The sequence below is a fragment of the Pipistrellus kuhlii genome, unplaced genomic scaffold, assembly GCF_014108245.1.
Source record: "Pipistrellus kuhlii isolate mPipKuh1 unplaced genomic scaffold, mPipKuh1.p scaffold_m20_p_3, whole genome shotgun sequence".
NCBI lineage: Eukaryota > Metazoa > Chordata > Mammalia > Chiroptera > Vespertilionidae > Pipistrellus > Pipistrellus kuhlii.
The window spans coordinates 67,321,910-67,347,691 of record NW_023425529.1 but is presented as its reverse complement, the minus strand read 5'-3'; the positions used below and the strand labels follow the sequence as shown (position 1 = coordinate 67,347,691).

At 36.3% G+C, this 25,782-nt stretch overlaps 1 protein-coding gene across 1 annotated transcript in view; it reads right to left on the bottom strand.

Annotated features, from left to right (window-relative positions):
• PTPRQ (protein tyrosine phosphatase receptor type Q) overlaps nt 1-25,782 on the bottom strand; it is a 248,128-nt gene that overhangs the window by 202,987 nt on the left and 19,359 nt on the right. The window contains exons 10-17 of the mRNA XM_036457041.2: nt 24,630-24,890; nt 23,034-23,164; nt 22,735-22,864; nt 21,534-21,684; nt 20,977-21,083; nt 18,643-18,740; nt 5,015-5,180; nt 3,477-3,737 (exon numbers count right to left, since the gene is read on the bottom strand). Of these exons, the coding sequence (XP_036312934.2) occupies nt 3,477-3,737; nt 5,015-5,180; nt 18,643-18,740; nt 20,977-21,083; nt 21,534-21,684; nt 22,735-22,864; nt 23,034-23,164; nt 24,630-24,890 (1,305 nt within the window). The remainder of the gene's footprint in view (nt 1-3,476; nt 3,738-5,014; nt 5,181-18,642; nt 18,741-20,976; nt 21,084-21,533; nt 21,685-22,734; nt 22,865-23,033; nt 23,165-24,629; nt 24,891-25,782) is intronic.

The window sequence follows — 25,782 nt, the reverse complement described above, 5'->3', positions numbered from 1 at the left end:
TGTAGTTTCCTAGACTGAGGTTTAAGATTACACACTGAGGAACTCTTGGCTAAGGATGAAGCGTGTCTCACCAAGAGGAGGAAGAATATATTTGTCTGGAAGTTTGCCCATCTGATCAGGACGGAAGGTCTGAAAACATCAAGACAATTTGGTAAAGACCTTTCAAAGCAGAGTGGATAGAAGCCTGGGAAATGGACAGAATGTAGAGTAACTGAGAAAAGACAGCCTGCATTTCTGTGATCACATATGAAAGAGAAACATTCTGATGAACATGCAGGCCAAAAAAAAAAAAAAAAAAAAAGATTTTAGAATTTTCCCCCCCTAAATACAATGAAAATTCATTTAAGCATTTTAAGCAGGAAAGCAATTTGATTTGGTGGTGTGTTTTTTGTTTTTTTTGTTGTTGTTGTTGTTTTGTTTTTAATTTTAAACCATTACTCTGGAATGGCATGATTTGGAGAAAGGTAAAAATAGCCGTGAGAAGCAAGTTGATGGGATATTGTTAAGTCTGGGCAAAGAGAAGAGAGGCCTGCCCGCATAAAAGGTAGTGAAGGCAGAGCAATGCTAAGTCACATGGAAGACTGCAGCTCTTTGCGTATGAGCTGGAAGAGTCAGTCAATTGAAAGTAGACCCCAGAATAAACACATGATTTGCACTCCACGGAATTTAATCTCTCAAAAGGTAAGAAAATATGAAACAAAAAATATTATTCTTAACCTAATTGTTGTTACTAAACAATAAAAACTAGAGTGGGTATGTTTGGAGTTTTAAGAGAACAACAACAAAAAAATCACAATATGTTCAATTTAATTTGGGCTGGCAAAAGGAATTCTAGGCTTTTGGGATATTTTTTGTAGACTATAGTCTCCCAAAAGTTCATCTTCAGAACCCTAAGTCCTTAGAACTTAATAGATGTTCTGTGATCAAAACACTTTGTCAAACAATTTCTATTTTCTGTTAGTTTTCTTTATCGCCGGATATCTCTGAGCCTTAAGTATGCTTAAATATATCTCTTATAATACTCTAAAGCGGTACTGTCCAATAAAAATATAACGTGAGTCCTGGGCGGTGTAGCTCAGTTGGTTGGGTGTCATTCATGCACCAAATGTTGCAGGTTGTATTCCTGGTCAAGGCACATGCCTTGGTTGCAGGCTCAACCCCCAGCAGGGGGCATGCATGAAGTAGCCCATTAATGTTTCACTATCACATCAATGTTTCTCTCTCTTTTCCTCTCTCTTCCTCTCTCTCTAAAAAACAATAAAAATATATATATATATATATATATATATATATATATATATATGGTGTCAGCCACACTAAAAAAGTAAGGAGAAACATGTAAAACTAATTTTAACAATGTATGTTATTTAAACCAATTTATCAAAAGTATCATTTCACATGTTATCAATATAAAACCATTAATAAGATGGTTGATTTTTTTCAAACTGTCTTTGAAATCCCATGTGTCTTTCACACTTACAGCACATCTGAATTTGGACTAGCCCAATGTCAAGGCTCAATAGTCACATGTTGCTAATAACCACATATTAGTGCACTCTAACGCTTCTCCCAACTTTCCCCTTGGCATTTCAGTAAATTTACCTAAGCTGCATTTTTGAGAAGCTGAGAAAAAAACAGAAATACCCCTTGATCAATATCTATAAGGGAAATAGCTCAAAAGAGTTGGGAGAACCCCAAAAACAAAATGTGATACAAACTATCATATATTAACCTTTGAGGAAGAAAGTAAAAATAGATTTCAAATGGAAGAAAACTGCACACCCAGAGCTCCTCAGTATTTTCTGACTCCTAAAAGAATACATACAAAGTGAGGCCAAAATGTTACATAACCCAGAATATTCACAAGACAGTTATACAAACCTATTAAAACAGCATCAAGAAAGCAAAACCCTATAATGCACAGCTTTTTAAAAAGAGAACATAAAGACTCTACAAAGTGTCATTGCATTATTGCTTTTATTACCTCCCATGTACCAAAACTGTAATGATAAGCTATCACATTTACTAGTAAGCCTTGCCATAATTCAATTATATGCTGGGCATAATATATACTATGATCCATGGGATACTAATGCATTGAATACAAAAAATAAGAACTCTTACCAAGTTTATTATATACTATGCACTGTGCTAAGCACTTTCACACATTGTTTAATGTAACAGTCATAACAATTCACAAATAGATGCAATTATTATTGCCATTTTTTAAATGAGAAAATTGACACTAGTTTAGGTAACTTCTCCAAGGCTTCAAAGCTAACAAGTGAATGGTAGAGCAGGATTTAGACACAGGAGCAATAGCTTCAGAACTTAAGCTTAATTAAGACTGTGAACCTTAAAATGGAGATAAAACTTGATTATCAAGGTAGGCCCAATGTAAGCACACAGACCATTTAAAGTGGAAGAGAAGGCCCTGGCCAGTGTGACTCTGCTGGTTGGCCAATGTTCCATGAACCAAAAGGTTGAGGGTTCAATTCCCAGTTAGGGGACATGCCTGGGTTGCAGGCTCAGTTCCCAGTGGGGTCCGTGCAGGAGGCAGCTGATCAATGATTCTCATCATTGATGTTTCTATCTATATCTCTCTCCTCCCTTCCTCTCTGATATTTATATTTAAATTTCTTTTCCTTTTGAAGATACTATAAGGCTTAAAGAACTTTCTACACCCATGCTATAGAGCTAGCCTGTCCTTTTTCTGTACAACCACATTGTTTGAACATACTCCCATTACTTCACCTATTAATTTTATTTAAACTATGTGTTTTCTTTCTTCTATTCTTTTTATTTAAAAAAATTACATGATCTTTTTTTAAAATATATTTTTATTGATTTTTTTAATAGAGGGGAAGGGAGAGGGATAGAAAGCCAGAAATATCAATGAGAAACATCGATCAGCTGCCTCCTGCACAACCCCATTGGGGATGTGCCCACAAACAATGTACATGCCCTTGACCAGAATCAAACCCAGGACCTCTCAGTCCTCAGGCTGACTTTCTATCCACTGAGCCAAATTGGTTTCAGCGTGCTTCTATCCTTTACTACTCTGTACACATCCTAAGTCTGTGGTGTTTTGTTTTGTTTTGTTTTGTTTTGTTTTTTATGTGTAAAGCACATAATGGGACATCAAAGACAAAGTTTTTAGGAGAATGAGTGATCCCCAAATCAGTATCTAATTTCACTAGCTGTACCTCTAATTTAATGTGAAACTAAGTATAATATTGGATGCATTTACTGAGTACTGACTATGTAGCAGATATTTTTTTATTCAATTTACATTTCACATTTATTATCTCAAAAATCCTCAGAATATTCCAGCAAAATGAGTATTTTTACCTTCTTAAATATTCTTTGGGCTGAAAGTTTTCAAATTAAAAAAAAATACATTGACATTTTATCTTGAACAATACAATATGCAATATAAATGTGAACTTTAAAAATAACAAAAAGAACGTGTATACCTGCAACAATGCTGATAAATGTTCCAGATCCTTCAACATTGCCTCTTACTCTGTGTACTGTGATGTTATATATTCCACCAGGAGTCAGATCTGTAACTGTGTACTCAGTCATCCTTCCCCAAACGAGATATTCTTTTGCAAAAGTTCTGTTTGATATATAAATCTTGTAATGAGTGAAGTTGGTCTCTGTTGGATTCCACATTAAATTTGCAGAAGAAGTATTCACAGCTTTTAACATTAAGCCACATATCTTAGATGGTTCTATTGAAAAGGTAAATCACATGTAAATAAAACTACATATATAATGATATAGCAAACGTGAGTAAGATAATTTAAACACTTACGTAATAATCCTTAAATTTATTCATGTACTAGTATGATGTTCTACATGTTCAGCTATGCAAATAGAGAAATGGAACATTATATATAAATATATGTTTTTATTTAAGTGCCATATTAACATCCTCCTTTGTTCCCAACTAGTTTCCTTAACCAATCATAAATCACTTCCAATAGTCATTCTTATAGTCTTGTGTCTCCTGAATGCTGTTTTTTTTTTTTTTTAGCTACCACCTAGCAATTATCTAGTGTTAAATGAAGATGAAACAGAACAAATAAGTTAGAAAAGCAATGAGGACCAGAAGTGAGGGCATTTTCAAATGTGATTTGTTTATATCAGTTTTTTTAGTAGTTCTGTATCACTGCACTTCAGTCCACTCATCAATGGAATTCATGTTGTTTCTTGCAATATTGGCCTCCAAAGGAGAGGATCCTACAGGCCTCACAATCTTTCACAAGAATGTTAAAGTTATACTACAGTATAACGAATACTATAACTCCTCCCAACCCTAAAACATTATAAGACAGATTTACAATTGATTTACAAACTTTGGGGAAAAGAAGATAGAGTTTTCTGTTTATCAAAATGCTACCTCAGAAGAAAATAAATTGTGTTTTTATTATTATGCGTGTATATATATACACATGCATACATGTGTCCCATATATGCGGCATGCATGATATATATATATATATATATATATATATATATATACACACACACACACACACACACACACACATGTTAACTTCAGATTTTTAAAAACCTCTATGTAGTTCCCAATATATTTATATATACAACATTTTTAATTCATATATTTTTGAAAGTTCTCTTAATATTTTTAAAAATATATTTTATTGATTTTTTACAGAAAGGAAGGGAGAGGAACAGAGAGTTGGAAACATTGATGAGCGAGAAACATCAATCAGCTGCCTCCTGCACACCCCCTACTGGGATGTGCCCAAAACCAAGTTACATGCCCTTGACCGGAATCGAACCCAGAACCTTTCAGTCCACAGGTCAATGCTCTATCCACTGAGCCAAACCGGTTAGGGTCTCTTAACATTTTTTATCATCAGGCTTATAGTATTCATTTATTAACAGGCTTTGTGTTTTAAAATAGCTTTATCCTGAGCAAAAAAAACTTTCAATTTATTAAAACTATAAAACAAAGATTTCACTTATGATACATCCTTACTTGTAGTCACTTTTTTCATCACAGATACACTGTAGTCTTTGCCTCTAACTGTCTTCACGTGAAACGTGTAGTCCGCACCTGAAGTCAAATTCTTTACTTTGACTTTGTTTCCATAAGCAATTACTTTAAATAGCTTTTCCTTTCTATATGTCACATAATAAGATACCTGGAAGAAGGAAAAAATTTATGTTTTTCATGGTTTAAGAATTACTTAGCACCAACTTTGTACTAGTCACATTCACATAAACTGCTACTGCAAGGTCAGGGCTGTGATCCTTCCTGTATTCGCCAAGAAGTAATTTGAGTCTAGTGGAGACTAAATAGCAGTCAACTTCCCATAGCACTAAGCAAAGAGGACTGAATTAGAAGTAATTCACTAAAAGACTAATAGTCTCAAAGTGTTTTCACATTTTCATTTACATTTGCTCTGACTTCTATGTATCCTAGCTAATAAAAGAATAATATGCAAATTGACCATCACTCTGACACAAAATGGCTGCCCCCATGTGGACACCTGATGGCCACCCCCATGTGGACACAAGATGGCCACCACAGGATGGCCAGAAGTGGAGGGCAGTTGGGAGGACCCAGGCCTGCAGGGGTGGGCAGTTGTGGGCAACCAGGCTGGCAAGGGAGGACAGTTAGGGGTTACCAGGCAGACAGGGGAGGGCAGTTGGGGATGATCAGGCCTGCAGGAGAAGGCAGTTAGGGGTAATCAGGCCAGCAGTGGAGCAGTTAGGTGTCGATCAGGCTGGCAGGGGAGTGGTTAGGGGTGATCAGGCTGGCAGGCAGAAGAGGTGAGGGGCAATCAGGCAGGCAGGCAGGCGAGCAATTGGGATTCAGTAGTCCTGGATTATGAGAAGGATATCCAACTGCTTGTTTAGGTGGAATCAGGCCTAAATGGGCAGTTGGACATCCCTTAAGGGGTCCCAGATTGGAGAGGGTGCAGGCTGGGCTGAGGGACACCCCCCAATACACGAATTTTGTGCACCAGGTCTCTAGAATGTACATAATGATTAAGACTTTCCCTTTTGGTTGCCTGAGAGCAAAAATATATATATTATGTAAAGTTGTATAACCGCTTTCTGAATTCCATGCAAGCAGAAGGCAGGAGGAGAAAGCAGGATCTACTGAAGTCTGACTTTCTGGCCTAGGGAGGAATGCCACGATGTTTTCCTGGCTGCCCAAGAGGTGGGAGTAGTGCTTTTGCCCACATCTCCAGCTAAATGAGGTGCCCCATGTGACTAGTATCATCACTAGCACCTGAGGGTGCCTGCCAGAGAAAGTAGCACCTCCCAGCAGGTCATGTACTTAGGCAGCAGGCATGGTGTTCAAATGTCTGCTTGATCACAGAAAAAGGAAACTGAAAAAAGAGAACAAAGAAAAGGAAAAAAAGACATGGAGCAATTTGTACACCCACGAGTGCCCTGGTAAAGACGCGAGAGTCTCCATGGGTGAAGTATGGACCACAAAGAGTGGTCAGGCTTGAACTTATCTCACCCAGGAAGGCTGGCCTCCCTGCAAACAGACCCTCACAGCAGAAAGCAGCAGGACATATGCTACAGGGAGGAGCTGAAAGGAGTTAAAAATGATTGAACCAGAGCTGGTCTGTCATGTCAAGGAAGTGAGCAGTGGAGGTAATCCCCAGGGCCTGGAAGAACTCATGCATGTGCCAGGGAGAGAGCCAGTGTTTGCAGGACTGTTAAACTGATGTCACTGGAAGTCAGTCAGTGTTAGAGGGGTAGATGAAACCAGCAAGAAAGAGAACAAAAATAGACACTCAGGATGAAGAAGACGCTTCAATTTTTTGATAAGTGAATCAATCACAAATGTCACATTTCATACCAGCCCATCTTTTATCATAACCTGAGCCAATCAATTATTCATTAAGTGTTGAGAATTGGCATTGCCTTTAGAAATGTTCAGTGGAGTAATCTGATCATTCCAATACTTTGGAGATTTTGTTTAAATTCATTAAATGATCTTTACTCTTCTTCACTCCTTACTTCATGTTTGTAAAACAGAAACATATTTCTAAATGAGAGTAATCACATTAATTTTATCTATTATTTCAACTTTATTATGCTTTAAAGAACATTGTTATGTGGTAGGAGTGAAACAAATTTTCTAAGTAGACATGTTTATCGCTGTTTTGTGGGAAGAGTGTTTTGTTACTGGAGGAACATAATCATTAGGTCTAGAAGCATATCATTGCTTATTGACTTATAAGGTGTCACTGACAATTACCTTGATTGTCTGGCATATGAAAAAATAGGAGGAGTGAACAGAATGCTGAGTACATCTGGTGTGGAAAAAAATGATAGGAGAAAGTACTATGTAATAATAGAAGAATATTTTCTTAATAAAGTACTAAGTTCAAACATAGAAAGTATCATATTAAGATACAAATGAAAGGGATAGAAGGAAAGAAATGGTCTGTAGTGATCTAATGATGAATATATATACATTTTTAAAAGTGCAATTTGAAAAATAGAAGTTTATTCCCATTGTATGTGGGCTACACATGCCTAATAGAAGAAAACTGAATTCATGCTTTATGTCTACTTTCAAAGCAGAGTTTGAAGACCTGGGATGATTAATTTTAAATGATGAGGAAAATGATCCCAATTATGCAAGTACACTTTGCTAAGCAACCAGGATACTGTTGCTTAATTCATTAAAATTTAACAAATAATCTCATTGGTTGCCTAAGACTAGGATAACCATTAGTAATATAATATAGTTAATAAAAATAATCTGAATCCTAAAGATTAACATGATATCTTAAAATAAGTTTCACTTAATAACTAATAATTTACAGTCTCTGAAAGAAATGTGTTCATTGATACAGTAAAAAATAATTCTATGGCTATATATCTTATCCGGCAACAAATAATTTTATGGGCTTGGTTAACCCCATAGAAAGATCATTTCTTTGGGCATTTGCTTTGAAATAATGTGAATCAGAACAGAAAGACAGGGTAAAAAAAAATGTGGATCTTTTACAATTAACATTTAAAAGGCAGATTTTTTACTAGAGAATACCAACACTGAATATAGAAATGGTTTGAATCATTCTGAAAGGATAGAATTTTCATGAATGATTTATTATTCAAGATGCCCCTATCATTGAATGACATTTACAAATAACAGATAGAATGCTCACTCCTGACTTTGTGAACTTGCTAATGTAGAAAATCCTTGCCTCTTTTCCATGCATCTGAATCCTACCCATTACTGAAAGTTCATCTCAAGTTCCAACTTTTCCTGATAATGACATTCAGTAAATATTTATTCAGCACTTATTTTTGAGTAAGCATTATTCTATATACTAGAGATATTATAGTAAACTAGTGACTCCTCATGAGAAATCACAGGAGTCCTGCCCCCCCACCACCGCCAAGCCCCCTCCCCCCAGGCCATGGGACCCTCCCAAGTCTCAGAGCCCCACCCAAATGGCCTGCACTCCACGGAACTGCCCTGAGTCCTGGAGTGCCGCCCTGATACCCTGCCTCTGGGCCACATGGAGTGGCTGCTGGGCCCCACCCCCATGGCATGCACATGGGGCCATGAAACCCCAGCAGAAGCCATGCAAATTGGATGCCGGGACTGCCTCCACTGCCCCACCCCAACTGTGCACACTGCCATCTTGTGATGGCATTATGGCGTGAGGGTCAATTTGCATATTGCCTCTTTATTATATAGGATAAGACAAAAAAGGCTTCTGATTGTAGGAAATTGTATTTCTAGTGGTGGCACCTAACAATAAGGAACTCAATAAATAAATGAATGAGATAAATCATCCATATCATGAGTGAATAGAAAGAGCAGTTTTATTTAGACTTCATAATCAGGGGAGAATATGAGGAGATATTATTTGAGCTATAAACTCAATGATAAGAAAAAATTAACCGAAACTGGAGGCAAAATATTCATGCATAATGAATGTAAAGCACAAAAACCTTATAATGTGGATGTGCTTGAGAAACAGAAAAGGCTAAATATGATCTCAACATAATAACTAAGTAGACAGGATATACAGATGAAGGTCCACTCAAATGAACGGTTGTAGACCATCGCAAGGAGTTTAGATTTAATTGAAGAGCAATGGGAATCTATGGAGGTGTCGAACAAATAAGAGGCGCTGTTTTGAATAGTTCTCTCTGGCTGTGATCTGGAAAGTGGACTGTAGGGTACTCAAGATCGGAAACAGATCAGTTAGGAGGTAAGAGGCTATTATCTGTGACCTCGGCTGCTGGTTGCAGTAAGAAATTATAGTGCTTAGGAAGAGAGCGGTGCAATGGGGATGGAGGAAAGTGCACACATTAAGGGTTTTAGAGGTGGCAGTGGCAGAAGTAACTAGCTGATGAATTGAGGGATGAGTGAATAGGAAGAATCAAAGAATACAAAAAAGGTGATTGCAGGACACTGTTCTTTGCTGAGATGAGAGATACTGGAAAGAGCAGACTGGGGGTCACAAGGGACAGCCTTGTAAGCCATGGTAAGGAGTCTCTGAAATACAAAATGATACATTTTATTTCGCTTAAAAAGAAAGAGAATGATGATTGCTATATGGCAAGGGAAAGGATAAAGAGAAATTCACATTAAAAGTGAACTTCTTTGCCGAGACCGGTTTGGCTCAATGGATAGAACGTCAGCTTGAGGACTGAGGGGACCTGGGTTCGATTCCGGTCAAGGGCATGTACCTTAGTTGCGGGCATATCCTCGGTAGGGGGTGTGTAAGAGGCAGCTGATCGATGACACTCTCTCATCGATGTTTCTGGCTCTCTGTCTCTCTCCCTTCCTCTCTGTACAAAATCAATAAAATATATTAAAAAAAAAAAAAAAAGTGAGCTTCTTTGACCGCCCAGCATGGCTCAATGACTGAGCATCAAACCATGAACCACAAGGTCACTGGTTTGATTCCAGTCAGGGCACATGCCTATGTTGCAGATTCAAATTCCAGTAGGGGGCATGGGGCATGCAGGAAGCAGCAGATGGATAATGTTCCTTCTCACCATTGTTTCTATCTCTCCCTCTCCCTTCCTCTCTCTCTAAAAAGTCAACAAAAACATAATTAAAATGATAAATACTTACATAGTTAACCTTTTTAAAAAGTGAGCTTCGCTGTGCAATATAAACAGTGAAAACTTAAAAAAGGAAATGTAATAATTCAATAATTCACTCATCAAAATATTTATTGACTCCTGCTATATGTCAGGTACTAATCTCAGTAATGGAACCAAAAGGTGATGAGTAGACAAAAGGTCTTCCCTCACAAAATTTCCATGACAGAGCAGTTGCCAAATACATTATCTCATTTAATTCCCACAACAATTCTATAGAATAATAATCTTCACTGACAGAAAAAAATAGGAGCAAAGAACATAAAAACTTGCCCAAGGTCTCATAGTTGAAATGAAGATAGGATTCAAAGCAAGAAATTCCAGGGCTTTGATCCTCCTGTTCCAGCACACTGCCTAGCACACTTTGTAAGAGCACAGGATAACTGAACACAGGCATACAGATCAAAGTTGCATCACATTAGAAGGCTAGCACACTTGGTCTGGAAGATAGAAATTATGGAATAGTAATTTTGGAACTCTACCCTTAAGGAAATGGTGATGTTAGCACATGTACATCTATTATAATAGCATGACAAAAGTAACACAGAAAAGGTTAAACTGAAGTTTCATGAAAGCTCTGTGCAAGGAAATCTCACTCTCTGATAATGGGATCAGAGAAGGTTTCAAGAAAGAAGTAGGATTTGAGCTGGGCACTGATGGGCCAATTTTTGCCAACTTCCACCTAATCATTAAATCCAGGTAACAGTCACTCTGCAACTGCATAGTCTACTATCAAAACCCCTTGTCAATGTGGTTGTTAAGTACTTCAAATGTATCCAGTTAGAACTGAGATTTTTTTTTTAAGTTAGTATAAATTTTGAAGAGTTAGTATAATGTAAAATATATCATTAATAATTTATATATTGTTTACATGTTAATATTTTGAATATGTTGGGGTAAATAACATATATTACTAAAATTCACCTCCCTTGATTCTTTTTACCTTTTTACTGATTCTATTAGAAAATTTTAAATTACACATATTATTCATGTGTGGATCACATTATGTTTCTACTGGATAGTGCTGGTGTTACATCACCGAGTTCATAAAAAACTAATAGTTAAAATGTGTGTGAAAGGAAATGGCAAATTTTCATAAATGTTCTATGTCAACTATTGATTTATTTTCTAAGTTCACAATGAATTCTCTTAAGTCTTAAATATGCAATTTAATATTTATTTTTATGCTTAGAATAGATTAGACCTTCAGTTCCATTACACTTCTGAGATTCTATTTAAAGATATAAATATTTTTGCACTCACAGTACTCATGAAAAAGAAAGTCAATACTTTCAGAGGATTACTAACTAGAACAAATATTCAGTGTTTAAATGAATTTCACAGTTTGTCCATACTAATAAATGTTCCTTATCTTTTGAACTCAGAATACTGGACAAACCCAAAAGAGGAATTCTATTGTTTAAAGAAAACCCTAATATAAAATTTATTACCAGAATATTTTGTATAAGAATATCTCTCAGAGATTAATTCTTCTGCAAAAATATAAAACTGAAGTTGATATCCTAATCTCATAAGAAATATGATAATTGTGTTCTTATGTCCTCTATGATAGACTTTAATGACCTTGTATGCCATACAGATTCCATCATTTCATATTAGTAGAGAACTTTTAAATAATTTGGTTTTCCACCCTTTAAGAACCAAATGGAATTTATATTTTAGTAGTGGAACTGATAATACATAGTGACTTAAGATTTTAGTCAAAACAGTTCCTTTGGAAACTTGCCTTGGTTAATCAACCAGACCTTAATACATAGTAGCTTCCTCCCTTTTGTTTTACAAGGTTTGTGGACTTGATCTTATCTCCTCCACTCTTTATTGAGATGTTGGTCTACTAGACTGCAAGTAAGCATCAAGGAGACAAGAATTTGTTGTAGAAGGATTAACATTTTTTAATGTTGAACACTAAATCTGTTGACAATGAAATTGGTTCTGTTCTAGGAATCTTTCAACTTAGCCTAAAGGCATACATAATACCTACATCTTTTAAATTTTTTTAAAATTAATCTTTATTGTTGATAGTATTACTAAAATCCCCCTTTTCCCCTCACATACCCCTTCCATCTCACCCCTACCTGCTGGAACCTAACATTGCCACTGGTAATAAAATGTAAAAAGAGCTGGCCAACCTTGATGGCTCTGAATGGTCGGAGCTATTAACTCATCATCTAGTTGAGATAGTAGTGGTTGAGGCAACTTTAATTTGTTAATCATACGTAAATGTAAATTCTTGTTGATTTTCTGTTGTTGGAACTTCCCACCTAAGAGATGTCTTTGTTTCAGAATCTCAATAAAGGAATGGTAAAAGGCCAGAGCAGGGGTTAGTCTTCCCACTAGAGGTGGACTTCCCACCTGGCCCCCATTTTCCAAATTAACTCTTTTCCAGTCTCTTCATTTTAGTGTGTGGCCTTCTCCAGAAACAGGATCCTGAGTGGGCCCTGAACCACGCGGGTCCTGTTAAGGGATCTCATACCTACCCACCCTCAGACCTTCACTACAGTATTGTCTATGTGTTATGCATATAAGTTCTTTAGTTAATCTATTCCCATCCCTCCCTTCCCCTTCCTCTGAGATTCGTCATCTTTTTAAAAGCAAACACAAACCTCCCCTTCACTTTATTTCTTCTAAATTTAAACTATAAATTAATTATAATAATATAAAAGCTAACTATTTTTTATGTTTGACTATTGGCAACTTTTAGATCCCTACTCTTCTTCCCAGCCTACTCCATATCCAGATAATCAAGATAAGAAGGTGATAGCTCTCTTACCCTTTAAGCTTAGGGAAAATTTCAAACACACAGCCTCTAGTCCTTTGCCCCTACACCCTCTATCCACAATATAATTCAGAAACCAACCCTTCTTACCTTCAATTTATTTCCCTTCTCAGTGCACCCCTACATGAGCCCATCCCCTCCGAGGAACCCTCAGGTGTGTGAAAGCCTAAGGCACTTGATTCCTAGTCATAGATGAGTGTGTTGTGTCAACTGTCTTAACATCCAAAACATTTCTATGAGCAATCATGTCTGCTTCTGAGCAGACATCAAAACAAGTGTATTATATAAATGCTATGACAAAGAAAAAAATAAAGTTGTGTGAGTCAGAGAAGAAGGTAAGTAACAATTTTTAGAAATAGCTAGGGAAGCCACCACCTGCCCCCTTCAAAAAATGGTGAGAGTGAAGAATATATAAGTGATCATTTAAGAGAGGAAAAATAACTGCACAGATACATCTCAAACAGGTGTGTACTATCAACTAAAGATTAAGATGTCTACTGCATTTACAATATGAGTCCGGAATTTAAGATAAGTGTAGAACAAGGTAAAGAGATGATGGTCCAATAGATTTAGAATTGTTCTGAAAGTTGGCTTGATCCTGAGGGTAAGACGGAGCCAACAACAATGGTAAGGGCCTCAACTGAGGCATAGAAAATGGAGATAGAAAGGAAGGAAAATATTTTTACAATAATTCTAAGTTAGAATCACTACAATCCCATGAACAAGTACATATAGACATGAAAAAACAAGAGTAGTCAAAGGATGACACTAAAATTTCTAGTATGGAAGACTGATAAATGATGTTAAAGGGAACTTTTATATAAGGAATGTTATCTGAGTAGGGTCTTGAAAAACTGACAAAGAAAAACATAGAAAAGAATGTATTCTGGTTGAAAAGAACAATATAACCAAAGAATACAATCAGGAACACATAAAGTATAAGAATAATGGTGGGCAATAAAATTCAGTGGAAATATGAGGTGTATGAAAAATAGAAGATTAGAAAGGCTGTTAGAGTCACTCATTGGAACCAAAGATCACAATAAGCAATATATATAATATTAGGTAGACAGTAGAGAGTCACAGAAGGCTTTATACTTTATATAAGCCTTACAGTTAGATCTATAATATTATCTTCCTATATATAAACAATCCTACATAATAAAAGCCTAATATGCTAAGTGACCAATCGTTGGTTCAACCGTTTGACCAGTCGCTATCATGCACACTGACCACTAGGAGGCAGATGCTCCAACTGGTAGGTTAGTTTGCTACTGAGATCTGGCCAATCGGGACTGGGTGAGATGGGCCTGGCCCTGATCGAACCTGATTAGGACTGAGCCAGACAGGCCAGACACACTCTGGACAAATCAGTGCACTGGGCTGGTTTTGGCCTAATCCCTGCAGGCTAGACCAAGAGACCCCACTGGTGCATGAATCTGTGCACCAGGCCTCTATTTATTTAATAACTAATATTTTATATATTATTTTAAATATTTTAAACTTAACTAGTGAGTAACACCTTTAAAAAATATTTTATATATAGTTGATGTACAATATTATATTAGCTTCAGATATACACCCAGTGATTCAACATTTATATAACCTATGAAATTATTGCCTCAATAAATTTAGTACCCATCTGACACTATACACACATATTACAATATTATTGACTATATTCCCTATGCTGTACTTTACATTCCATGACTATTCTGTAACTACCAATTTGTACTTCTTAATCCCCCCAACTTTTTCACCTATCCCCCCAACCCTTTTCCCATATGACAACTGTCAAATTATTCTCTGTTTGCTATGTGACTGTTTCTGATGTGCTTATTTATTTATTTTGTTTTTTAGAATCCACATTAAGTGAAATCATATGGCATTTGTCTTTCTCTTTCTGACTTATTTTCCCTTAGCACAATACCCTTTAGGTCTATTCATGGTGTTTGCAGATGGCAAGTCTTCATTCTTTTTTATGGCTAAGTCATGTTCCATTGTATGTGTGTGTGTGTGTGTGTGTGTGTGTGTGTGTGGGAGTATATATATATATATATATATATATATATAACACTACTAAATCCATTCATTTGTTGATGGACACTTAGATTGCTTCCATAGCTTGGCTCTTGTAAATTATGCTACAATAAACATATAAATAACAATCATATATAACAATCATTTTTAATCTTTTTTTTTTTTTTTACTTTTCTCTTCTTCTTTTTCTCCTTTTGCCCACCTCCTCCTCTTCCTCTTTTCTTCTTCTCCCTTAATAAGACCTTTTAATATGTCTTGTAATACTATGTTTGATGGTGATGAGATCCTTTTTCTTGTCCGGAAAATTCTATCTGTCCTCTAATTCTAGCTTTTCTGAATAATCTTGATTATAGGTCCTTGCTTTTCATCACTTTGAATATTTTGTGCCAATCCCTTCTGGCCTGCAAAATTTCTGTTCTGACAGTCTTATGGGAGTTCCTTTGTAGGTAATTAACTGCTTTCTCATGATACGTTTAAGATTCTTTCTTTGTATTTGGCCATTGGCATTTTAATTATGATGTGTCTTGGTGTGAGCCTCTTTGAGTTTATCTTGTTTGGGGCTCTTTTCCTGGACTTGTTTGTCTATTTCCTTCACCAGCTTAGGGAAGTTCACAACTTTATTTTTTTTCAAATAGGTTTTCAATTCCTTGTGCTCGCTCTTGCTCGCGCTCTCTCTGTGTCTCTCTCTGTCTCTCTCTGTCTCTCTCCATCTCTCTCTCCACCACCCCCCCCCCCTTCTGGCATCTCCATGTTGCAAATGTTATTAAGCTTGAATTTGTCCTCAGGGTCCTTAAACTATCCTCATTTAAAAAAAATTTTTTTTCTTTTTGCTGTTCCTTTTGGATGTTTTCTGCTTCCTTATCTTCCAAATTTCCAGCTTGATCCTCTGCTTCATCTACTCCACAGGCGATTCCCTGTGATGTACTCTTCATTTCAGTTACATTCTTTATTTCTGACTGGGTTTTTTTTATGTTTCTAAATTTATTTTAATGTTTACTATCTTTTTGTTGAAGTTTGCCCAAAGTTCGTCTACTCTTCTCTTAAGTTCATTGAGCATCCTTATAAACCAGTGTTTTGAACTCTGCATCTATAGATTGCTTGTTTCCATTTTGTTTGGTTCTTTGTCTGTAGTTTTGTTCTGTTCTCTCATTTGGGACATGTCTCTTTGTCTCCTCATTTTGACCAACTCCCTGTGTTTGTTTCTATGTATTAGGTAGAGCTGCTATGTCTCCCAGATATGGTAGAGTAGCTTTATGGTGGCACAGTCTCTTAGGTCACTTAAACTGGGGACTCCAGGTGCACTCTCTTTTCCTACCCTGTGACCTGTGTGCAACTTTTTATTGTAGTTGAGCCTTGTTTGCTATGAATGAGGGCTAATCGGCTGTAAGGACTGGCAGTGACTACAGCAGAGGATCTACTGCACAGAGGCCAACCCCACAGAGCAGGACTTGTCTCAGTAAGATTCAGGTGTCCACTGAGTCCACCCCTTGAATGTGTCACTTGTGGAGGTGGTTGGGTGATTCTGTTTCAACATGGTCTGAAGCTGTCCACTGGATGTGCTGGTTCTGGTGCCTCACAGAAGGTGTAAGCAAGGATCAGCTGCAACCTATGTCCTGCCTAGGGCTACCAAGCATGAGCTACAAAGTGATTTGCAGATGGATGTTACTTGTGCTGGCCTTGGAGATGATGGAAGAGGCCACGCTACAAACGAAAGCCAGATGCCACTACTGCCAGGCATGGGGCCACTTAGCAAGAGATATGGGGCTCACTGAGGCCAGATGCTGCTTGTTTGGTGTTTGTAAACCTTTGAGATATTTTAGGAAAGTCTACAGCACATGTGTCAAACACAAGGCCCGCGGGCCAAATCTGTCCTGCCAGGCCTTGCAATGTGGCCCGCACCGCGCTGTCATCACTGCACTCCGCTGCGTTTCCATCACAATGACAGTTTATGACTGTTCAGTAAACCATTCGGCCCGCGATTTAGGCTGGATTTTAGATTTTGGCCCCTTCTCTGATTGAGTTCGACACCCCTAGTCTACAGCATGAACCAATACTGGTCATTTGAATAGAAAAGCTACTGGAAATAGCTCAAATGGGCCTGAAGTCAATTGGAGCAGGGTCTCAGGGAATCACCAGGGTGGAGTGAACAGTGTGAGCCAGGTTGATGGAGACTCAGATCAGATATAGCACCTGTCTCTTGGCCCTGGGGATGAGGTAGGTTCTGAACAATGGTCTCTGGAAGAAAGCTGTCCCCAAAAGCCCTCATTTTAAAGACAGACAACTCAGTTCCTCCTGTGAAAGAAAAGAGCCACAAGCTAACCTGACAAGCTCAGGGAAGGCCTGTGTGGCAGTCTTGCAAACCCAGAGACCTAAGATAACCACAAAAGATGGTTTGAAAATTAAATATCTAACAGGTTATAGTAGGTAGTCATTTCCCAGATATTTTCCCAGACAAAGATCAACTTTGATCTTTTTACTGAGCCCATTTGCCTTTTTGCCTCTAAGATAACATATCTGTGAGATGTCTGGGTAACTTGTAACTTCCCTTTTTCCCGAGCCCCTGGGGCACAACCAAATGTGGTGGGCCCCAGGACAGATGCCTCAAATTCCTTCTTTATCATGTTAATTGTTCCTGAACTCACCTGAGTACACGTCCATCATTTTACTTTTTATCCAATCCCAGGACTTTCCCACTGCTTTGCTTTCTCCCGCCTCCTTACTCCATCACCAATGAATTTCATGTAACCCACCTATGTCCCTCCTTTGATTTCGGTGTATAAATAGAGAAATGTAACCCGCCATTCTTTGGAGCATTATCTCAATTCGTTGAGGTTCTGCTTCCCGGCAATTGTCAACAGTTTAAGGCTCAAATAAACTCTTTAAAAAAATTTCTTTACAGGTTTCAATGTTGTTGTTTTTTTGCGTTAACACTCCCTTTTTGTCCCTGATGCCCCAGTGCTGGAGGTCAGAGGAATAAGTCTGAGTAAGTTTATATGGGCCCTTTAAGATGAACACCTAGGACTCCAGGAGCCTTCCATCTCACTCAGCCACAATCCCCACTGGTTTACACAGCCACAAGTTTGGGGTACTTCTCAGCACTGCAACCCTGAGATGGGGAGCCTGGTGTGGGGCTGAAACCCCTTGCTCCTCAGAGGGAACCTATGATACCAGGATATTTATCTGGATGTTTAACTGTCACACATGGATATGGGACCAAACCATGCTGGGTCTCTACCCCTCCTATCAATCTCAACATGGTTTCTTCTTTATGTCCTTAAATCCCCTGAAAGGGAGTCTGTGGCACGTCACCCAGCTTTAATGCCTAGAATTGTTATTTTGGCAAGTGCTGCCACAGAAGCATTATCCTCCAGAGCTGTCATTCCTTTATTTACTTTTGTACTGTGTATGTGCATGTCTAATTCCACTGAAATTCCAAGCCCATTTAAAGTCAAGTATCAGCTTTTACTTAAATTTGAATGTCTCTCACGACAACTTTGTACTTTCAAAGCAGTACATAGAAGAACTGCTTTGGAGAAGAATTTTACATTAAAGGGATGCTACTATAATGTCTAAAACCGTTAATGGAAAATGAAGGACAAAAAGAAGGAGTAAAATAAAGACCTCAGTAAACAGCAAGGTTTTATGACAGCAGCACTGTTCTTTACCTGAAACTTTTCGAAGCCTCCTTCTGGGAGTTTCCAAGACAAATATATTGTGTTTTCTTCCTGCCCAAAAATTAGCAAGTCTGATGGTGGGTCAGGACCTTGGGCAACAAAATAAGATACAGAAAATGATATTTTTTAAAGGTTCTGCCATTCTCTTATCTACACTGGACTGATGACCTTGGACTATCACACTATAAAAGAGAGGACAGGACACCTAGCTTTTTCTAGTTGGTTTTAGCACTATCTGATCTCATACAAGCTGTTTACCCTGAGTCCCAGTCTCATCTTTACACTGAAAAGAAAAAAAAGAATTTTCTAGAAAGCCTTTTTCCACAATACAATTATATGAACTATGAATTTTCAAAAATATTTTCTCATAGCAGAATTCAGTGTGCAGTTACTGCAATTGGGATTTTTAACTTAAAATTTTGTGGCACTGCATGAAGTAAGAGATGCATCTTTTTCCCTTCCTTAAGTTAATAAATTCCTTTTTCCTTTAAACATTATATCTGAGAAGGTTCTAGAAACTTATTTTTCTAATCAGTAATATGTCTCTACTTCTAAATTATATTTCAAATTTAAATGTTGCATTGCTTTCCTTAATTGGGAGAAATGTAATATTAATGTTTTATCAGAATTGAATGATTTCATCTCTAAATTCAAATTTTGCATGATATTTTTGTTTTGTTCCTACTTACATACTAACCTAGTTTATTAGAATTCAGCTCAAAATTAAACCTGAATTACCGTTTCACAGTTATTTTTATTTTATTTTTTGTAGTTCATATTGCCTTCCTACTGGAATTAATTTATCCCCCCACATTACCATAATATATTTTAGCTCTGTTTTGTAAAGTTTTAATATCCCATCTACTTCTAAATGGATTTGAGGTGGTTTTCAAAGAAAGGGTGGTACAAAAAAATTATATATCGTTAAAGACACAAGTGGAATTGTCTGGGAAAATAAAGCCAAAACAACAACCTCTAAAAACATATTATTAAACATAAGTAGGAATGAGAAACTTGGGTCCAAATAGAATAATGATTTCTACAAAGTCACAGAGCCAAGAATGGGTAGAGTCAGGCCTTCCAATAACCAGTGACTCTTTTACGGAAACATAGTGGTTATATAAGGACAGAATTTAATGTCATGAAAATGGGGTTCAAATCCCTGTCATTATGTATAAGCTACTGAAATTCTCTAATCCCCACTTTCCTCATTTGAAAAAAAATACCTCATTATGATTGGTAGAATAAAGAAAATTAAGTGATACAAATCATAAATATTCTTAGCAGGTGCTTGACAATGAACAATCATTTGAAGCAATGATAACAAACAACAATGATGATGATAGTGATGGTGACGTTGATAACTCTAATGACACACACAAATCTAAGAAGGTTTTCACAGATACAAAATAATGAGTTATCATTTTAAAAAGTGAAGCCATTTCTCACTTATTTCTAGTGTGTGTGTGTGTGTGTGTGTGTTTAGGATGATCTTCTTGAGAGGCAGCAGTATCATATCAGTTAGCTTAGATACCTGGGTTAAATCTCACCTTAAACAATGAATTATGAATGCCTCTGAGCCTTAACCTACATTTTAGGTAATCTTGGGAAAGTCAATGTGGTAACTTAAGCACATAGTACCATATTGATATATAAGTGCTCAAATTCTTTAGTTAATTTCCCTGGAATTGATTTGATTGCTCTTGCATTTGGCAGAGCTTTCCCTTCCTCCACTTGGAAATTTCTGAAATTAAGCCTCTTCTCATCCTCCTAGGATACTGGCACTTGTGTGCACATTAATGCAACTGACCTACAGATCACATGGCTCTTTAGAACGTCTGAATATGCTCACACATGTAAGTGATGCTAATAAGGTCAGAAGAGGCCAATTGAATCCAAATAATGCAATTGAACACATAGTGTCATCTATTTTTATCATAGTCCAAGGTGTTTGTTTGGCTTTCATAAAATTCTATAGATACAGTCAAAATGTTAGGAAAGTATTTCATAATGATAGTGCCCTGGGATTTAGGGCACTTTGAATTTCCACTAAGAACTTTAAATTTCATTTTAGTAACAAGGTTTTATACCTAGGCAGGGATAACTATTCTCATTTTCTAAGTGTGGACATAGTAGTTTTGCCTAAGGTCACATAACTAGTAAGTGATAGAGGCAGGAATGTAACCCAGGCTCTCTCCATATTACATGCAGTGCTCCTTCTCAAGCATGTAACAAACTAGTTCCAAATCCATTCATTTAGGTTGGATATTGGCTTTAAATAAAACTACTTCCCTTATTTTATAATCAAATATAAAGTGAACTCACAAGTGCTAACCATGAGGACAATAGGATGGCTTCTCTTTAATCCCTTGGTAGTTATAACGCTAACTGAAAAGTCAGTCCCTGGAGAAAGGTTATCAAATGTGAATGTCCTACACAGAAAGAAAAAAAAAGTCACACATTAAGATATTTAGCTCAGAAACATTTGGAAAACTATTATCTCACACTACCTGAAGAAATAACGTTACCTATGTTTGGTTTTTATTGCCTCACATGGAAACAATGTGCCATGCTTGAGCACAAATGGTTAATTATAAATCAGATCTTCTCACATGGAGAAATTTCATATAAATCAGAGCGTATATTACACATACAAGAAAGCCAATATCCTGAAATAACTCATTATTATCTATTTGCAGAGGTAAATTTGGCTCTACATATCAGTATTCTAATTACATTATAATCCAAATTTTTTTCTTGCAAAGTTTTCTAATATCTATTTATATTAAACCATTTAGTTTATGAAAGACACACACACATATATATAATGTTAATTTTGTGTTCCATTTAACTTGACATAATTTCTTTCAATATTATCATACCTTTTTGTGGAAGGCAGGATTTCTTCTTTCATTAACCTTTCACTGGATATTGAAATGATGTACCCATCCAGAAGACTTCTGGGTGAAGGCCAGCTAACAGTTACTGCACTTGCGTTTCTGCTATGGTTCAGAAATTCAACTGCACTTGGGGCTGTATCATTTAAAACACAGACATAAGATAACATTTTCTAACATACTAAGCACCTGCTTTAAAACAACCCTGAAACACTCTCAGGGTTGCTTTGATATTCTTCAAACTCTGAGGGTATTCAAGACATTTCTCTCATTCTTCTGAGTAGACATGAACAGTTAAAAAGAGGGAAAAAAGCCAGCAAGAATAATTTTAGTCTTTAAAATAAAGCCGATGTGTATCCCAATAGCATTGTACTTAATATTTCCCTTGCCTCTAAAATTTAGGAAGAGATTATATCTTGGTCTTGTACAACCATGATCCTCAGAAATATTTAATGATTTTTAGGACTCATTCTAATTAAATACCAAATAGTGACAAGGTTAACCATCAAGAAAGTTAATTGCAATATAAATATGAAATGCTTCTCTTCTTTCCTGAGGAAAAAAAAAAGTTAAATTAAATAATATATAATATATATTTTCTTTCCTCTATAAAATTCTTCTACATATAAGAACAAAATGTCAATATATTCTTCTCTATTCGATTCTTTGTTATTACAGTAAAAGAATACTATACATGACCAGTTTTTAAATATATAAATATTTATATATAGCATCAGTGTCAAGAATAACTAAAATAGTTATTCCAGAAGACTAGTTGACAATTTTATTTCACCTAGTTGTGAAAATATACATTTTGCATATATCCTTCCCAATCATCCTTCATTTCATATGCCAGCCACGGAATAAGTTATCATCTGCCACTGGGAGTAAGTTGCTAACACTGGGGAAGAATGGAGAAATTAAGTCTGAAATGGAAAATTTGATCAGACCCAGGCAATTAGCCACCTTATTAACTAATAATACCTGTACAAAAAAAAGGCTGTGCTAATCCTTATAAGAGGAAATAGAAATAGAGATAAGAGAAAAAACTGCCAGGCCATAAAGAAAATCTAAGAAAAACATACTATTTACTAAATCTTCCCTAAAAGCAAACAAATAAAAACAAAAAATCCACAAATAAATATTCGAATGTTGAATAAGACCGAAAGTGCTTACACAGCTGTACCTGTCTGTATTTCTTTTATGTTAGGAGTGCTGTCTTTAAAACCTTCTTTCTCTGTCCGAATTGAAAAAGTGTACTCTGTAGCAGGCTCCAGGTTAGAGAATGTTGCTGCTTCTTGCACTACCTTCTGAACCTAGCAACCCAAAACAATACATTCGCAAGTTTTCATTTAAGAAGTGCTCGATAAGCAAAAAGCTTGGGGGTTATTTCATTTCACTACTATCTAATATAAGAATGCAGTAATATTGAATTCAGCATGAAAGATTCAAGTTTAATTCCTCCAAGAGCCTTTTATAACATACCATGAAAATGTCAGCACAGTTTATGCATGTGATTTCATAATGCTGAAAATTCCCGTCAGCTCGATTCCAGAGAATTTCTATGGAAGAGTCTGTAACTTTTCCCTCATGGATAATTGATGGTGCCTCCAAACCTACCAAATACACAAGACACACTTAAATTCTTCTTGGAAATTTTCTAACTGGGTTTTTCTTTTAATTTACCCCTTTAAGGAGACAATGGGGGGAATAGGGAAGCACAATATGAAAAAATAAGAGTAAAGTTTATTAATCAACTTTTCTATATACTAATTAGATATAGTTGTTTACACAGACAATGACAGTTTATAAACTATGATAATCAGTTGTGATACTCAAAGTCATTGTAAATGTCATTACAGGCAGCTAATATTGATGTTGCAGCAAAAACTACATCAGAGCAAATTCACAGGAACAAAGGCACAATATTCAAAAGAGAAAAAAGATATTAAAGTTTTCTGAAACTATTAGCATAAGCTGAAAAGACAACAGAGAGAAAAATACGAAGTCTGGACAAAGTAAAATAATCCTCTTTGCATCAAATATTGGCTGAAGCTAGAAATTTTTATCTTCAGAGTTTTTAATGGTTATTTTTCTAATTTTAAAGATCCTATCGAACATAAAGGCAAAAATTATTGCAGACAAACTGAAAAACTGACAGTTCTAGACTATCTTATATATTGACATGTTTTACTGCTTGATAACACAATATTGATTTTTAGATAATCAAGCACTAATGATTTTCAAAGACAAGAATTGTCAAAGAGAATGCTACTCATGAGATTTGTAATACAAGGAAGAGAGGCAGAGAATACATATATGAAAGGTATATAAAAATTATGTGTCTTGTGACATCAGTTTGGGAGTATTGTATGGAAAATTTAAGTTTAAACAATAGTGGAAGGATTATAATTTGGGAGACAGAAGACACTTGGTAGTATAATGATGTATGTGAAAATTTATATAAACAGATAGAGCAAATCATAAAGCACCTGGACATGGTGTAGTAAAAATTGTAATGTTTTTAAGACTCCATGTGATATTTGCATGGCATTTATTACTCTGTACCATTTATTTCTGCATATACTAGATTAATATCTTAGATAAATTACATATATCCCAAATGTTCAAAATCAAGATTTGTAGAATTTTTGAGTGACTTAAAAAAAGATGAGTCTAAATCAATATGAATCTCATAAATATTGGTAGGAACAAATGTAACATGTTTTCATTGTAAATATTCGGAGGTGACGTTACACTTCGAAAGACACTTTAAAAAAAAAAGTAACCTAGTCCTCACAATCTGCCTAAATTACTCACATCCCTCACTTTTGGATTCAGTCATTGAAAGTTCTGATTACAAGCACATTTTTGATAATGGGTAGATTAAGATTTTTATGACCTCAATTTTATACAAGGTTAACTCTAAACAATAAAAGATCGGGCTCAGTAATGAGTCATCTGCAATTATTTTAAAAGATCTTTAAAAACTATTGCATTACTGTGAGCATAGCCTACTAATTGGAAATGGTACATAAACCAAAATCAAGATAAAGCTTATGCAAGTCCTAAAATACTTACATGTTTTTACTGCAGGCACATAATATGCATTACTTAATTTAGTCCCACTGATGACGGAAACAAAGAAATTATATTCTGTGCCTGGGGTTAAGCTGTCAACGGTTATTTTATTGTCACGTTTTAAAGGCCTGGTTACATTTGGCCCTCCTTCCGTTACAATATGTATGCCATCGAACACTCCAATATTAGGTGCTTGAACAAATAAGATTACAGAGGTACTGTAACTTTCATAAGGAATAACAATTTGGACTGGTTTGGGCTCTGAAAGATAAAAAAGATAGATTTATTGTATAATAGTAGGGGTTTTTTTTTCTTTCCAATTTTAAAGTATATTTCTCTGTATTTTGTCTGGTTTGTCCTAGGATATGTAACACTATTAAATGTCTCTGAATTAAACTTATGTTTCCTATGTCAGCATTAGACAGAAAAACAAGGTGGATCTTTTGATAAACCATATGTACAAGTGTACTGGAAGTACATAATTAACTTTTACTTTTTGATTTGCAGTAATAGTGTCAAAAACATAATTAGAGATTTTGCAAGTGGTTATCTTTTTTATTTACTAAATAAATACTTTGGAGACCCTATATACTAAAATGAGTACTCAAAAAATAAACAAACAAACAAATAAATAAATAAATAAATAAGGCCAGGTTTCTGCATTCAAAGAACTCCCAACCTCAGAAGTAGATGCACATATTACTAACTAGAAGCCTAAATAGTCCAAGCGTTAATGACATTGGATAGAAATAGAGAGGAAACCTCAGGGAAATGTCCGGACAGATTTTATTAAGTTTATGCTTGAGCACAAGGGAGGCAGCACAGAGGAAAGAAAGTCCTGTGAACTGGCTGGGGCTGGCTCTGCTTGGCTGCTTTTATAAGCTGGGGACAAGGCAGGCTTGTGTGTGTGTGTGGTGGGGGGGGGGTAGAAATTGGCTTTTTTGACAAAAGCAGGCTTGCGAAATTTTCCATTTCTGGATCAGGCAACTTCCCTTTGCAGCTGTGATGCCTCCTAACTAAGTTCTCACCATGCTGTGAGGGCAAGGTGATGGACTACTCATCATCACCACCCCGGAGAGGTCCGATAGCAGTCAAACCTTGACCAACAACGCAGGTGGGTCTATAGCGTCCACATGGGCAGTTAGAAGGGATA